The following is a 15,994-nucleotide window of genomic DNA, read 5'->3' as shown; positions in this document are numbered from 1 at the left end:
ACTTTGTCTGCGGGCTGCATGTGGTGCTCAGCTGTCTCTGGGGTCCTGGCTTTCCAACACTCCCCTCAGGCAGTGCAGACATATGGTGCTGCTTTGCACACTTAGGTCTGGTGGCCACATCGCTGCTTCTTGCTTTGAAGCAGTTCCTGGTACTCAGTCGCTGAGGAGCCAGGGTTTCAGCACTAGGATTTTAGGTGTTTGTGGAGTAAGATCAAAAAAAGCACCAATATAATCTTGAAGTTTTCTTTCCAAATCACTGCAGTGTTGTGGCTGAAAGCAGTATTGAAGCAGGGCAGGAAACAGCAATGCAGCCCTGCCCTGAGACCTGTGGAACCCAGAATCTGCAAGCAGTTACTAGAGATGTGATGCTTAATACTCACTCATGCTTCCCCATTCTTTGTCAGAGCTGAGAACTCCTCATTTGCGAGACAGATGGCTTGAGTTCTGGTGGCATTGGCCATGTCCACTTCCTGTGCATGGGAGGACCCAGATCAGGTCCTGCTGCCTACACCAGGTGGCTTGTAGCCTTGGAGCTGCCTCATTACCCGGCCATGAGTGCTGCAGCTGGTGGCAGCAGAAGGAGGATGAAAGGAAATTAACTTCTGTGTATAAGAAGTCCCAGCATTTTCCTGAACAAAGATGCTTTTTATGGTGTTGCCTCTGAAGTGGCTCAGGCTGGGTGCTTTTCAGGGGCTGGCATTTGATTTCCCCTGGGAGCAGGTGGAGTGGGATAGTCAAAACAAGCAGCGAAGTCTGGGAGCAGAGTGATTACGGGTCTGTCATTCTGTGGTGAATTCTTGCAGTGCCTTTCAGCGAGGAGTTTGGCAATTAAGGGGATGTGGAAGCAGAGAAAACAATCTCTTTATTTGCCTTCTGCTTTCTTCATTTGATGAAGCCTTTCTTGTACGCGCTGAAGCAAAAGAAGGTAGTCTGAGTTATTCAGATGGAAAGCTATGTTTAACCTTATTGTTAGAGATATATAAGAAGCTTCTCTTAGAGAAACATGGAGGTGTTTTTCACACCTAATTTTTTGGTGTAGGGGGGAAAAAAAGGGTATTTCAAATGCATTTTTCAGCTTACAGGTAGTCTCTTTAGTAGCTGGTGTGGACATGGGCTGACTGCATGGACCAGGCTGCTCCAGATTGGCACTGGGACATCTGCTCCGGTGTCTTTTGGCTGTACCCGTTTCTTCTGCCTTCCTCCTCTTGGGAGAGCATGTTTAATTGTCCTGCGTATCTCACCGCCTTCTAATGACTATCAATATTGCCTAATATATTTTAGGTTAATTTCCACAGTATCTCAGGTGACACTGAAGAGTGCTGTGCCTCTATTAAGTCTTGCAGCCTTACTGTTGTGCGCATGCAGAATGCACTGCTGGCACCAAGTGGTGGTGGCTGGAAGCTGTCCGGCAGCACTGGGCTCCCCAAGGTCTTGCCCGACGAATAACTGAGGGTGCCTTCACCGTGCCCGCTGCCTGCCAGAGTGAGCCAGTGGCTCTGAAGTCTCGATTTGTAACTGGAAATATGCTGTTAATCGTGCAGGAGAAAATGCATGCCTGCATCCCAGCATGTAGCTGGAAGGGGCTGCTGCAGCTGAGTGTGTTTTTTAGAAGCTGAAAACAAGGTTCTTCTCGCAAATCATTTGAAGCTAAGCTTTGTGATGAAGAAATACCACTGGCAGCGTATCAGGGAAAAAAAAACAAAACAATTTAGTATCTCAGGAAATGTTTCATTCGTGACTTCTAGGAGCACAGAGCTTTGATCCAGGAATGCTGGCACCTGTGAAGCCTAGAGGTGGAAATGGGGATTGCAGCAGCCCCTGTTGCACTCATCCTCTGTTTTTCTGCAAAGCATCAAGGCTTATTTTAAAACCAACTTTTGTGTTGGTTTGCTTAAACTTCCTTTTTTCTTCTCACTGAAATTTTTGTGTCTTCTATATGCACTGTCCTCTGCTCATCCCTCCCACAACTAACTTAAGCGTATCTGACACCAGCTGGAGGCAAGTTTTGAACTTCCCTTGCCGTTTGCTATGTTGCTGCTTGGTAAAAGGGTTGTTGGTTTTTGTGGGTTGTTTTTTTTTTTTTTTTTTTTTTTTCAGCTCAGTGGTGATTGTACTTGAGACTGTAACCCAGCAGACAGCAGCTGCTCTGTAACACCGGTGTTTGTCACTCCCCTCCTTGCCTGTCCCTACAGTGCGCACTGCTGTGAGTGCGCCTAGTACCTGGCTGCCAACTATTGGCTGGAGGCATCTGTGTTTTGGTTAAATGTTTCTGTTTCCTGGGAGCCACGCTGTCACCTATCAATGCAGAGCCAGATACAGTGCTGCTGCCCCTCTGGAAGCTGAATCAAGGCTTTCCTGAGAAATGAACCTCTTCAGAGGCAATTCGAGATCACGGGCAGAGCTGCTGCCTTTCATCCCCTGCCCCTCCCCTTGATCTCAGCTGGGTGCCTTGCTGGCTTTGTGCTAGCTGTGTAATTAAGCACATAAAAACGATTGAGGCAGGAATGGTTAACACAGCCGCCTTATGTCAAATTAGTGTTACTCTTGAGATAGATGAGTTGTTCCATACAAGTTTAAAAATTAATTCCGTTGTTAAATGTCAAACTCAGGCTTGTAATCAGCTTTATGTTTTCCAATATACCTTATGGAAGTCAAGTAGGGGATTCTGAATGCTGAGATGTGTGAAACTGGAGTCTTTTGAGCAGGTGGGAAGAAGCTGCTGCAACACACTGCTGCTGCAATTCAGGTGTTTGTCCAAGCTAGAAGGCCATGCAAAGAGCACCTTAGTATTTTTTCTTGTCTCACTCCTTTGGAAACCTGTGGTCACAAGCTTAGTTTCAGGTTAAAATAATCATCCTGCTTTTTCAAGTCCAATTCTACAAATAGTCTCCAATAAGATGAAACTTATAACTGAAATAAGATGGGAGGGCTAGGTGTGAAAATTTCTCAAGAAGTTGCCCATGCAAAGAAGCGTTGATTCTGATGGAAACAGTCCTGGAGAAGCAACTAATCAACTGTGCGGGGATTTCTTCTCTAAGCGTGTCTGCTATGATGTTAGTTTGTTATTACTGTACCTTCTTTACAGCCTTGTTTTTGTCATCTTTTTTCCCTGCAGTTTGAGCGGCACGACCCAGTGGATGGGCGCATCACGGAGCGGCAGTTTGGCAGCATGCTGCTGGCCTACAGCGGGGTGCAGTCCAAGAAGCTCACTGTCATGCTGAAGCAGCTCAAGAAACACTTCCAAGATGGGGAGGTCAGTCATATTTGAGAGTCTGGGGGGGCAGAGGAGCAGGCAACCATCGCACACCATGCTGAGAGATGAGCTGCCAAGTCGGGTTCAGTGGGTACCCTTGTAGGGGGAAATGCACTGATGGTCTTTTCCACTGATTTGCCCAAACTGCGGATGGCTGAGAGATGCTTTGTGGCAGAGATGAATGAAAGCCCCGAGGATTTCATGCCCTTGTGAAGGGCTGAGGACAGGAAATGACTTTCCTAAGCAATTGGTTGACATGCAAAGCTCTATCCTTCTGTAACAAGCCATCCCTGTCATCCAGAGAAAAGCAGTCTACAGAGGCATGCTGACTTTGCAGATCATGAATCCTCCCCAGGAGCAGCGAGATGGGAGTGCAGTAATCGTGTCCTGATCAAGGTGTAGGCTTCTCCCTACTGACAGTTTACAAAACTTATGGTTAGGAAACAGCGCTCTAGATCTGAAGCCAGAATAAATGCTGAAGATGTGCACATAATTACTGCTTGACCTTGGTTTAATTAGCTGCTCTGGCTGGGCAGTTTATTATTTAGTTATGAACTTATGTGAAAAATGGTTTGAATTACTTATGCTTTAGAGAGGAATAAGGCTGCTCATCCTGCACCAGTTAATCTAGTAAGAGACTTTGGAATAAAATATGCCTACTTAAAATTACATGTTTAATCAGGTAAAATAAGTATAGGGTGCTGCAATACTTCAGTATTAGAATTTCATGTCTGCTTCAGTAAAGGTGGATTTTTTTTGAACTAGGTTATAAACATACAACTAACCAAAATGAGAATGGATGGAAGTCCTTTGCACATTGGGTTGGCCTGACTCTTAATGCAACTTCCTCACAAAATCAGATCTGATGTTTATTTTTTGGAAGTTCTAGATGCAGAATGTGTTGTAGGGCAACAGTGTTGACTGGACTCTGTCCTTTTCTTTCTTATGTGGGGGACTGTAAATAAAACTGTCCTGAACTCCTGCAGTGTTCAGGAATCTTCAGTCCATACAAAGTTGCATGAGTGACTTTTTCTCCTGTCTTTTCCGCTGGTGTGAGGACTACAAAGAAGAACTTGGGCACACTGAAGCAGCAAGGCATAAACACCAGTAGGTCTCTATTGATATACCCTGAGGGCAAGCTCTTGTCAGTGTTAGGTTATTGGGACTTTTCCCATTGACAGTGCTGCAACCAGGTGAAAGCCTCTGGTTTAGCCGAGTGGCCCTTCTGTACGCAGCTGTGAGCGAGGAAGGTGTGAACCAGGACTTCCAGCCACAAATGAGTTTTCTAGTCTCAAAAATTAACGTTCACTGAAGACGTAATCTTCATAATCAAAACTCTTGATGTTATACTGGTCAGAAATAGCAAGCCTGCAGCATCCATGAGCCTCAACATAGCTCATGTAGCACTCAGCCACAGGTGGTGCTCCTGGGAGTGATCCTTTGGGAGCTGAACAAGCAATGTCAAGTGAGTTTTCATCTCTCCCAGCACAGCACAGAGGCTCAGCACATTTGGGCATCCCTGAAGTGCCTCTCTCAACCAGAACTTCAGCAATCTAGTTTAGAAACATCTCATCTGTTGTAACTCTATGGGAAGGCCTGAGCTCAGGTGCTTTCAGGATATGTTGTTTGTCACAGTAAACAATGCCCGAAAGCAGGAAGAAATTGCCTGTCAATACATGAAAACCTCACTTCCCAAGCTGTTGGTCACTAGCTTTAATAAGACTATCAGTGATTTCCAAGGGTGCAGTTTCGAGTCCATTTATTGGATTTTTGAGTGAGACACTGTGGGTTTTACTCGTCTAATACTTCTACTCCCCTTGAGTTTTAACTTGTCTTGGGGACGAATACTTTGTGACTGAGTGGCTGTGACATCTGTGGAATAGAAAATATCAGCTCAATTGTTACACTCTCAAACTCCTGATTCTATGCTGTGATTGTATATATGTGTGGCACAGTAGCCAGGTGTATGAGAAATTAGTCAGAGGGAGTTATTCTTGGAAGGTTTCTTACAGCAGATGTTCCTTTCCTTCCGTGTGTCAGTCAGAAACCTGACATCTGTGACAGAAAGAACCTTTGTTTTTACCTTATTCCTCATCCCGAAGGCAGCCAGATTGTGTTTCTATTTGTAGGTAACAGACAGATTCTGAGCAAGTCTCTTTATTTCTTCATTCCAATAACTTTTAAGGGAAAAAAAGAAATGTTTTCAAGAAACTGAATTGTTAGAAATCCTGTAATTCCTTAGGCTGGGGGAGTTAAGCAACCAAATCCTCAAATGAGACAGCCCCTCTATTAACAAGATACATGTTGATTTAGGGAGAAGTAAAGGATGCAATGAGTGGCACCTTCTTTATACAGGAGCAGATAAACCTTCTAAGCACCAGCTCAGAACCTGTGCTTGTACAAAACAGAAATGAAGGACAACATTTGTCTGTTTTGGCAGGCCCTTAGCTCACAGACAATCTAGCCTGGTGTCTAACATTGTTTTGTCTTTTGTACAAAAGAACCTCTTCCTTGAAAGTATTTGTTCTTCTCCCAGGGTGTTGCAGAGGACCGCATGCTTTGCTGGTTTGTGTGCAGCATTTTGTATCTGTGTGCTCATGTGCTTTTATGGGATCACACAGGTGCAGCTGTCAGTGTTTTGATGTCTCTTAAATTTTCCTGTCCTGTTAAGAAATAGGACTGCTACAGCCAGAATCACAGTAATTGCCTTTTGAGCTTCCCAACTAATGTATTCAGGGATGCGCTTGCAGAGTTGCCCTTGTAAATGAGTGTGGCATTAAGCTCTTCACTGGGAACAGCAGGAGCTCAGTGCTTCTGCAACTGAGACATCCGCAGAGCCAGCAGCTGCTGTGTCGTGCTCTGCTTTGCTCCTCGCCTGTGGAGAAGGAATGGAGCTGGTGCTCTCCCATGCCCCGCTTTGGGTCCCAGTCCTCAAAGAGATGCTGAAGTCACTCAGCCACTTCACCGTTTGTCCTGCAATTGTTTCCTGTCAGCAGACAGCTTCTTGGTCACAGTGGCTTGATGTGAATGTTCTGAGGGAAGTTTTTCTCCACATCCCTTCATTTCATTTGAAAAGCTTTGAAAGTCATGTTAAACCATTATCCATGTGAATTTTAACCTGCTGCAATCTCACGAAAAGCAGCAGGAGCTGTGACTCGTTGCTCCTTTCGAAGTGGGAATACAATCTGGGGCAGTGTGGTGTGGGGAGGAGATGGCAGGAGCTGGACCATAACTATGTTGCAAGCTTTTAACCCAGCGTTACCTTGGAAATGCAATTTAACTCAGTACTTTCTGATTAAATTGCTACATGTTGACTACTAAAATTACCCATTCTGGGCACAGTGACCCTGTCAGCCCCCAGATCATGGCAGCTGTGGCTTTAGGTGAAACTTTACCGTGCTTCTAACATCATGTTCTATGTTCCTGTCATTGAGAATGATGTATTTTCTTATATAATTGATTGTCTGCTCTCACTTCTATTCTTGAAAAATCCCACCATACTCTGCATACCTGAACTCCTGTGTGTATTTGCTGGAGCTGCTGCTTTATGTAAAATTGTTTATGATCCTCTCCCTTGAATTTTACTCACACTGCTGCTTTCTTCCTAGTAAAGGACTAGTGTTGTCTGGGGTATTTACAAGCAAGCCATTTGGTTTATATGTCCCTAACCACCAGGAAAGCAAGCTGGCAATTCAGAAGCTGTTGATCCAGGTCATCTTCTGTACGTGCTTCAGGGCTGTTGGCTGCCTGTGGCTGTGCAGTTTTGTGTTGAGATTTCATTTTCTTAGTCTGATGACAGCAGAGCAAGGGAGAGAATGGATGAAGGACTTGTACTGCGTGCTATTTCCTTATGAGCAGAAGGAATGAAAATTCAGGTGGATGCAGCAGAAAGCAGATATATGTGAAAATGGCCCTGAGGAACAAAAGACAGAACCTTTGGTAGGTTTGTGTCTGTTGGTCCTTTAGCAGAGACATGAGTGAGTTATGGAGAGCTGAGCAGTGCTGACAGACACGGTGACGGGGCAGATAAATCCCCATATTCTGCTGCTGGCTGATAGTGATCATTCATTGCTGTCAGCTTGTCAGCACAGTTCTGCAGCTCCACAGTTTTAGAGAATTGGGAAGGTGTCAGTGTTGCTGCCAGCCTCAGTGACAGAACTAATTAGTTCTTCAGTTCTGTAATACCAGCTGGATTTTTGCTGTGGAAATTCAGTATGTGTGTCCCATGAAAGCCTGGGTGAGTAGGACATTTCCACATGTCGTTACTTTTGCTTTCCAGCAATGACAAGGATCACAAGATCGTATGTAAGCAGGTAACTTTCTGTGCTGCTGGCTAAAACAACAACTACCACAAGCTGCTGAACAGGGGGCCACTTGGCATGAAGAGAAACACTTCTTGGCCTCAATACTGGCCAAGAAAATACTATGCTGGGACTCTGGTTGCAGTGGTTGTTGGGGTACATTGTGGCCACTGTCACAAGTATGGGATATCATATGGTCAGTAAGTCAGAGCACAGTGTCTGCACAGCCACCTTCAGGCTAGCAGAAGATCCTAGCTCCCACAAGATTTCTGAATTGTTAGTGTTCTTCTCAGTCACAAACACCCAGCAGGCAGGTGCTGAGATGGGTCGGTGTCTGAATCGCCAAGATCTGTTCTCTTCTAGCTCTGTTGTATAAAGCAGGAGTCTTTGTGCTACTTCTGCAAAAGCACCTGACGTTTTCTTCTGCTGGTACAGCATAATATTTGATCCTGCCATATGCTGCTGTTAGCATACCACTTGAGAAGCATAGCAGATAAACATCTGAAGGAAGTCTCCTGTGCAGTGACTGGGGATTTTTAGGTCTGTTGTCCACGTCTGCATTTTGAAACTTCATTCTTTGTGGTTTGGATCCATGAATCCAGTACTGATAAACCAACTGCTGCTGCAGTTGGTGCATATGCTTTGCAGCATGCAGCAGCCATGCACAGCCATGTACTCAGTTACATGGCTGCAGTTCTTTTTACAGGTCTAAAGTGTCTGTAGGAGAACATATTTAAAAAAAAAAAAAAAAAAAGCTTTATATTTAAAAAAAAAAAGGTAGATCACTTCTTCCCTGATGGCAAATTGTTGGGAGCAGCTTGAACAGGGTGACAGCAGACTGTAGAAGTTTATATTTGGCAGCACCAGCTGCAATTTGTACACTGTCATCTGGACTCTGAAGCCATGCCATGTTATGCAGTTGTGGTTTCAGTATCTTGGTACATCTATCTCTGGCTAGACATCTATCTCTCTGGCTAGATGTGGCAGGAGGGGCTGAGTCAGAACTCCTGTGACAGGCTGATTGATCAGTGCAGGGAAGGAGGCTGGGTGGCTGTCCCTGCTGTGATGGAGCACTAGCTCAGGGGATCTGGAGGCTGCAGCTCTCAGCGCAGTCCTGCTTGAAGGGTCACCGCAGTTGAGCTGTGTTTTGCAGCCAAATGGAGCTAGGAGCTGAGCTTCCCACCAGCTGTTCTGCTTGTCTGCTGTACAGGTAGGTAGGGCAAACAGATCTCTTCTTCAGCATCCTATAGCGAAGCTAGTTTAGGCACATCTTATGCATGAACCTGCCTGTAGTGGTGTCTCAAACCTCTTGCTGTTGAGTTGCACTCTGCCTTTCCTGTTACTTAAGACCCTCTTTTTCCATTGTAGGGGCTGACATTTGAGGAGGTGGAGAACTTCTTCACTTTTCTGAAGAATATAAATGATGTGGACACAGCGTTGAGCTTTTACCATATGGCTGGAGCTTCTCTTGATAAAGGTATTAAAGCTTGCAAGGCACGCAGATGCTGCGAGCGTGAGGCAGTGCAGCTTGCATCGTGTGGTTGGGCTTAGAGCTGGCCAGCAAGTCCTGTCTGATGGATTAAATGTGTCACAAAATAGCAGCTCTTCCATGTGATGAGAGGTTTAACTTACTGCAGTGCATGGATAAACAGGGATTTGGGGTTTTATACTTCTTCCATTTTAGATATAGGGTGGAAAAAAATGCTGATATGTATAGCCTGAATAGATCAGTAAGCTGTGATAAAGCTTTCCAGAAGAACTGTTCTGGTCGGATGTATACAGAGGCAAAGCAAACTCCTGAATGTATCACCAGCCTGAGCACCTCAAGGTTTCTTCTCCAGGCCAGTCTTGGGAGGGACATCTTTCCAACCTTTTACAAACGCTTGAAAAAAGTTTTGGAAATGACAAGTGGTATCTTAAGAAGTTTTCTTGCAGGTTCTCTCCTGCAGAGGTCTCTGGGCGCTAACCAGCAGTGGAGCTGGTAGTACAACCCCTGGTTCCTCTGTGCTTGAAATTAAGAGGCTTTGCTTAGAAAAAAGAGCCACATGCTGCATTTCTCATCTAAAATCCAGGCACCTGAATCTGGGGCTCCACTGAGTTCCTGGGCTGAGCACTGAAGTCTCTGTCCAGAGTTTAAGTTTTGGGGAAGCTCCTGTCTTTTAACAAGTTGAAGCAGCTGCAAAATCAGATGTTTCAGAAGCAAGTAGTTTATCCAGTTGTTGCAGGAATGTTAGGGTATGAATAGGTTCTTAGACAGTGGAATTGCCATAGGAATCAGATCTCTTCCTGCATGCTACAACAGCTCTCCTTGCCTCAGAATTTTTGGGGAATCATCTATACTCTTTATATCAATGCATCTTAAGACTATATTGTTGTTGTTTTTTTTTCCCCCCCTCTAATTTGAAAGTAAAAATGAGCAAGAAGTACCTTATATGAAATATGGATGTGCTGCTGCTGTGCAGAGCCCTATCTGCAGTGCGGTGATAATAGCCTAGCAAATCCAATTTTCTCAGCATCTACAGTAAATTAGCAATTGCCCAGTCAGAAAATATATATTTGTGGAGTACTTAAGTCCACGTGCAGTTGGTAAATCAGTGTGATTACTGTTTAATTACATACAATTAATGAGCTTGTGCTGGAGCTACAGCCGTTGATCGAGGAGTCTTTTGGCTGAAGGAAGCAGCCGTGGGAGGCTTTATGCTGCTGTGTTCTGCCAGGAGTCTTCCAGGTCTGTTGCCAGGAGTTTGCAGGGCTGGAAAGCCACAGGGAGAGGTCTGGTTGACACTGACACTGTGCAAACCGGGGAGGAGTGGAAAAAGCCTCAAAGTGTGGGGGCTCCAGAAGCGTCAGCCACCACTCCTTTGCCATTCACAAGTTTGAGCCATTCCTGCTTTGGCAGGAGAGCTGTGCTGCAATTCCCAGCTCAGTGTGTGTCTGGCAGCTGGCTTGAGTTACCCCTCTCCTCCATCTGCACTGCCCAGCCCAGAGATGCTCTGTGAATTGTGGCAGGAAGCACGAGGAAGGTTTTACTGCAGCTTTAATGAAGGTGCAAATCAACCTGCAGCAGTAGCCTGGGTTTTGCAGCAGGAATCTATGTGCTTGCACAACTAAATGCAACACATTTCCCATACGCGTGCTCATTCTCACCTCATCTGGCTGTTACACCCACAAATCAAATCAGCAATAAGTGGGATGCACTTCTTCCAAAAGCCAAGTTCTTGTAGGGCTGCTTATTAAAAAGCAACAAATATAAAAAGTCGTTCTTCCTACTGGAAGGAGCAAAAGGAGAGTTTGTGTCCTTGCTGCTAACCTCATGCAGGGGACTGGCTGTAAGTTTCTGGAAGTGTTGCTTATTATGAAACAGGAAAAACGGATGGCACCAAACAGCCATAGCTGGGCAACATCTTTTTGGTGTTGAATTAAGGAAGCCTCTTTTAAAGAGGATGATAAAACTGACCCACAAACTAATATGGAGATTCCTCATTTGTCCTCTGGTTCATCTGGAAACACACAACCGTCATTCCCTTAGCTCACAAACGTTATTGAGCAGACAGCTCAGTTTGCTGGGGCGTGCAGCTGGCAGCAGGCTGGCACAGAATTCATTGCTGAGTTCCCTTTTGAGGCGAGGGTGTGAGTTGTGCTTCTTTGGCACTGTTCACAGCCACACTTTCAGAGCAGCAATCCTGCTGGCAGTGGCAGTGCTGTGGTATGGCTGCCCTGTGTCCTAGTGCAGGGCAAAGTGCCTTTGAGCAACTTGCATCAGAGGCGAGAGGAAGTTGTATTCTCCTGTTAGCAACAGAGGAAATGGAGCCTTCCCATCTAGTGAGATAGCACATCTGTCTGTTGTTACTCTGGCCAAATGATTAATCTCAAGACAGAGAAAAATGACATTTGCCATCTGCCTGGGCTCTGGCATAGTCCTGCCATACACAACTCTGTGTCTTGAGCACATCGTGGGCCATTGCTCAGTGTGATCCTGGGGAGCTGGATGGAAGAGAGAACTGTCATGAGCTAACCCTGCATGAAATGCTCCAGTGGCTAGTTAAAGAAGCTGGCGTAAAGCTGCAACACTTGAAATCTTAAAAGAAAAATAGCTTTCAAGATATAAAAGTAGAACTAACATTTGATAACATAAAATCCTGGAGACGTTCCTGCATAGAGATTGATGCAGCTATCACAAAATCCAAATTGGGAAAAGGCTGTTTGATGATATGTTTCCCCAGACAGCACCTGTTTCATTTTCTAAAACAGCAAACAAATGACATACATAGATTGATGTTACTTCTGTTTACCTTACTGAGACACCTCGTGCTCCGAGGCACCTGCAGCAGAGGAATGTGGGGTCAGAGCTTGAGCCGGCACCTCTGAGGAAGGTTTGTGTTTGAAAGGAGCTGAAGGATGCTGGGCTTTGACCAAGCTGGCCTAGTGGGAGGTGTCCCTGCCTCTGGTATGGGGGTTGGAACTAAATGATCTTAAAGGTGCCTTCCCACCCAAAGCATTCTGTGATTCTATTATGGCATTCAGCATTGCTGTTTGAGGAAATACAGACTGGAATAGGCTCCTCAGGGAGGTGGCTGAGTCACCACTCCTGAATGTGTTTAAAATCTGTTTGGATGTGGTGCTCTGGAGTATGATTTATTGGTGGGTTGTTAGTTAGGGTAGTATGGTTTGGTTGCAGTTGGACTTAATGATCTCTAAGGTCTTTTCCAATCTGAGCAATTCTATGATTCTCTGCTGCTTTTGGAGATGATTGATCTTGAATACGTGGTGGTTTACAGCACTTAAACCTCTCTCCTTCCGTAAGCCTAGGTGTGCTAAAGCACCTCTGCAGCATGCCCTGATAAATAGGGAACATTAAGCTGAGAGATAAGTGTAGATAAGCTTTTTTGGTGGTGCTTTTTTTTTTTTTAACCAGTGTTGCTTCTTTTTCATTGAGCTTTTCATATTTATGAACATGCTCAATCATGGGGGCAGCTTGAACACGTAACCCAATCCCTTGATCCCAGTGGAAGGTCTCTGAACAGCCTCAGGCCCTCCATTTATCAGGATGCTAAGGGTGAGGAGGCTTCCCTGACAACTTTTGTTCCAGGTGTGCTGCAGATCACGGGGGCTTCTGCTCCTGTGCTCTCAGAGGAAGCACATGAAGATGAGAGCTGGTACCTCTGTACCACTGCCAGAGACTTATATTGTACCTGTGCAAACTCTTCTGTTTGGTACGTGTGATGCTATTAGAAAAACAAAGCTGTGTGAGAGCAGTGCTGTTCTGTAACTAGAAAGAAGGTTTTGCTCTAAGGGCAGTTTTCTTCTGGGGCTGTTTCTTTCTCAGGTTGGATATTACAAAACATTTCTTCTCTGAAAGTATGGTAATGCACGGGTACTGGCTGCCCACAGAATTGGGGTGACCACAGAAGATGTTCCAGAGCTGTGGAGACGTGGCACTGAGGGACGTGGGCAGGTGGGGCAGCCTGAGATGATGCTGATTTGTCCCACAGGCCACAGCCTCCTTACAGGAAGCTATAAGAAGCTCTCCCCTTGTTGCCGTGCTCTTCTGCTGCAGCTCCCAGTGCTGCAGCTGAGTTATTCCAGAGTTCAGCGAAGCAGATGGGCAGCTTGCTGTGACCTTGCCCTCAGCTGCTGGGGCAGGAAGGCAGGGGGAGCAGGTCAGCAAAGAGCAGCAGTTCTGCACTGAAGGCATTTTGTGGGGGTCTGAGGATGTGGTTGGCATTGGCCCGAGGACAGCGTAACATAATCTAATTATACCGTGTCCTCCTGTGCCTCTGACCTGGCGTGCACCAGCCCTTGCTGAGAGATTTATGGTTTTCTTCCTTTCCTGAAGTTGGGGGAAGCTGAAGTCAGCTTGGGAATTTATTTACAGTTTCTGAGCATTTGATGTCAGTGCAAGTTGATTAAATCCTGGACCATTAACACACTTCTTTGTGGGGCTGAGGAATGCCATCACCTGGGTTTGTTCATTTGACCACATCTCATCTTGGGGGCTGAAACTAATTTGGGTTTTCTTCAGCAGTGACTTGGAAACAGCTTTATTCTGGTAACAGTAGACAGGATTCCCTGCGACACCGCTCACTGCTCTGCTTTAGCTTCAAGGGCCAATTTGCCTTGGTGGAGTGCCACTGAGCTGTTGTGCAACTGGTTGGAAAGCAGCTCTTTAAAATTAAATATAGGGATAAAGCTGAATTTTGGAGCGCACAGTGCAGGGTAGCTCTCACCCTTGCTGGAAGGTTTTCTCCCAAGGCTCCATTTGAATGCATGACATGGTGATGCATCGCAAAATGAAATCACTTCTGATGGGAGCCTTTAGTCATTCACCTTGGGTTTCAGTTCAACTGAGTGAAGGGTAAATGCAAACACATTTGTGCAGAGCTCTTCTGTTGCCTCGAGAGACTGGAGGGGAGTGATTCAGCCCCAACAAATGGTGCTGAGCAGATTCAGAGCAACAGCAGAAGGCAGTCAGATTAGCACTAATTTATGTGGGGAACGGCTAAACCAGACCTGTGAGGCACAGCAAAATCAACTGCAAAACCCTGCACTGAATCTGTGGTTGCTAAAATAGAAAAGGGGAGACTTTTCTGCCTGTCTTGGTGGCGGCTGCGGGTGCTGGTGTCCCACTAACTGTGTGCCTTCCTCTCGTGCAGTGACAATGCAGCAGGTGGCCAGGACGGTGGCGAAGGTGGAGCTGTCAGACCATGTGTGTGATGTGGTGTTTGCGCTCTTCGACTGCGACGGTGAGTGACTGAGTGTCCTGTGACCACCGCTGGCTGCAGCCAGCATGGGTGAGAGCTGAGCCAGGGCTAGAAGTGCAGAGAGAAGGCTCCCACCGTGGGAACTGCCCAGTGTTTTGCTCAGAGTTTTTCTGTGCTAGCAGATGTCCATTTTGTGCTGAGCTTTGCTGTGTGGCCGTAGGTGTGTAGCTGCCTTTCTGGGAAGGGTGTCCAATTGAGCACAGCTCCTAGTGCATTGATCTTAAAGCATCACATGTGGAAAAAATGCTGGATGCAGGCTGGCTGCAGTGGGAAGCAGCTTTTCTTTCTTAGCAGATTGATGTGTTCAAGAAAGAGTGTTTATGTTGTAGTGCTGGAAATCAGCCGATCTGGTACTTGGAAATCAGCAATCTGGCAGAGTCTTCCCAGAAAAACACTGCTTGCAGGCTATGGTTTGGTTGCCATTGCTTCTGTGGCATTTGGCATTTTACACTCACAGATGAGCATAACAAGCTTCAGAGTAGCCTTTGAAATGTGTTGATGAAGGCAAGAGAAATACGGTTTTGGGTTGGGAGAAGCAAAATTGTGCAAAATTACAGTATCCAAACCAGAGCCCCTGCTGGTGCCCTGGTGCTGCAGCCCTCCTGCTCGCATGCAGTAGCAGCTAAGTATGGCCAGGCCGCTGTTCCCCGATTTGAATAGGGACGTAGGGAAGTGCCTTCCCTTGCTCTGCCTCTTGGCTGCAGTTCCTCTGGATTTCGGCTCCACCTGCTGGAGTGCTGCGTCTGTTTTATTTTCCTCTGTGCTTCGGTGTCATTTCCCAATCACATCCTCAAAGTAGATGCTCAGACTGCAGTGAACCAAAGGGTACCCGAATGTTCTCCATTGGCATTCTCTTGTAGGAGGATCTGCTAAATTGTCAGATAGCAAAGCTTTGGGGGGAACAACTGCTGGTGGCCACTCACTCTCTGTGAGGGAGGCATCGAGTGGAAATGCAGCACTGAACTCTTTGTGGTTTATAACTGCACTGGTGTTTGTAGGCATTACTGCGGGCGCCAGGGAGACTGCCGCTCTCTCCTCAATACTTTGACAAGAGTTCCCTTGCCCACATTTGTATCTAGATGCGATGCAGAAAAAAGCACTTTGAGTTGAAGAAAGCGGCTCGTTGAATACACCTTCCTTTGGGCCTGGCCTGGCTGCTCCTGGGGTGCCGGTGGCAGCTCAGCATGTTCCTAACGCCTTCCTCTCCTGGCAGGGAACGGCGAGCTGAGCAACAAGGAGTTTGTGGCCATCATGAAGCAGCGGCTGATGAGGGGCCTGGAGAAACCTAAGGACATGGGCTTCACGAGGCTGATGCGCGCTATGTGGAAGTGCGCCCAGGAGACGGCGTGGGACTTCACCCTGCCCCGGCCCTAACGGCACTGCCTGCGCACGCGGGCTGAACCGCTGCCGTAGAGCCGAGCCCTGCCGCCGCCTGCCACGTGCATCTCCGCCTTTTTCTCTTGTAGGAAAGGGGACGTTTCGTGCTGCCCTCACCCGCAGGGCGGGGTTGACGCGCTGTACCCGCTCATTCCTAGTTGCCATTACAACCCGCACTGCTTCTCTCTCGTGTCTTGACGCCGTTCCGTTCGGCCGGGAGGGCACCGACCCCGCCGGCGACGCTCCGGGGCGGCGCGCGCCCGCCCTCGCGGCAATACGGCGGGGGGCGGGGCCGCGGGGGG

General features: G+C 46.7%; 1 protein-coding gene across 4 annotated transcripts in view; it reads left to right on the top strand.

Annotated features, from left to right (window-relative positions):
* Window positions 1–15,877, top strand: part of MICU1 (mitochondrial calcium uptake 1) — a 96,294-nt gene extending 80,417 nt beyond the window's left edge. For all 4 annotated transcript variants that reach the window (XM_085229653.1, XM_085229652.1, XM_085229650.1 and 1 more), the window contains 4 exons: window positions 3,116–3,253; window positions 8,923–9,031; window positions 14,208–14,297; window positions 15,529–15,877. In XM_085229653.1, coding sequence (XP_085085779.1) covers window positions 3,116–3,253; window positions 8,923–9,031; window positions 14,208–14,297; window positions 15,529–15,689 — 498 coding nt within the window. In that variant the 3' untranslated portion in view covers window positions 15,690–15,877. The remainder of the gene's footprint in view (window positions 1–3,115; window positions 3,254–8,922; window positions 9,032–14,207; window positions 14,298–15,528) is intronic.
* The last annotated feature ends 117 nt before the right edge of the window (window positions 15,878–15,994 follow it).

This window comes from Meleagris gallopavo, chromosome 8 (assembly GCF_905368555.1).
Source record: "Meleagris gallopavo chromosome 8, MGAL_WU_HG_1.1, whole genome shotgun sequence".
Lineage (NCBI taxonomy): Eukaryota > Metazoa > Chordata > Aves > Galliformes > Phasianidae > Meleagris > Meleagris gallopavo.
This window is presented reverse-complemented; position numbering and strand designations above follow the sequence as displayed.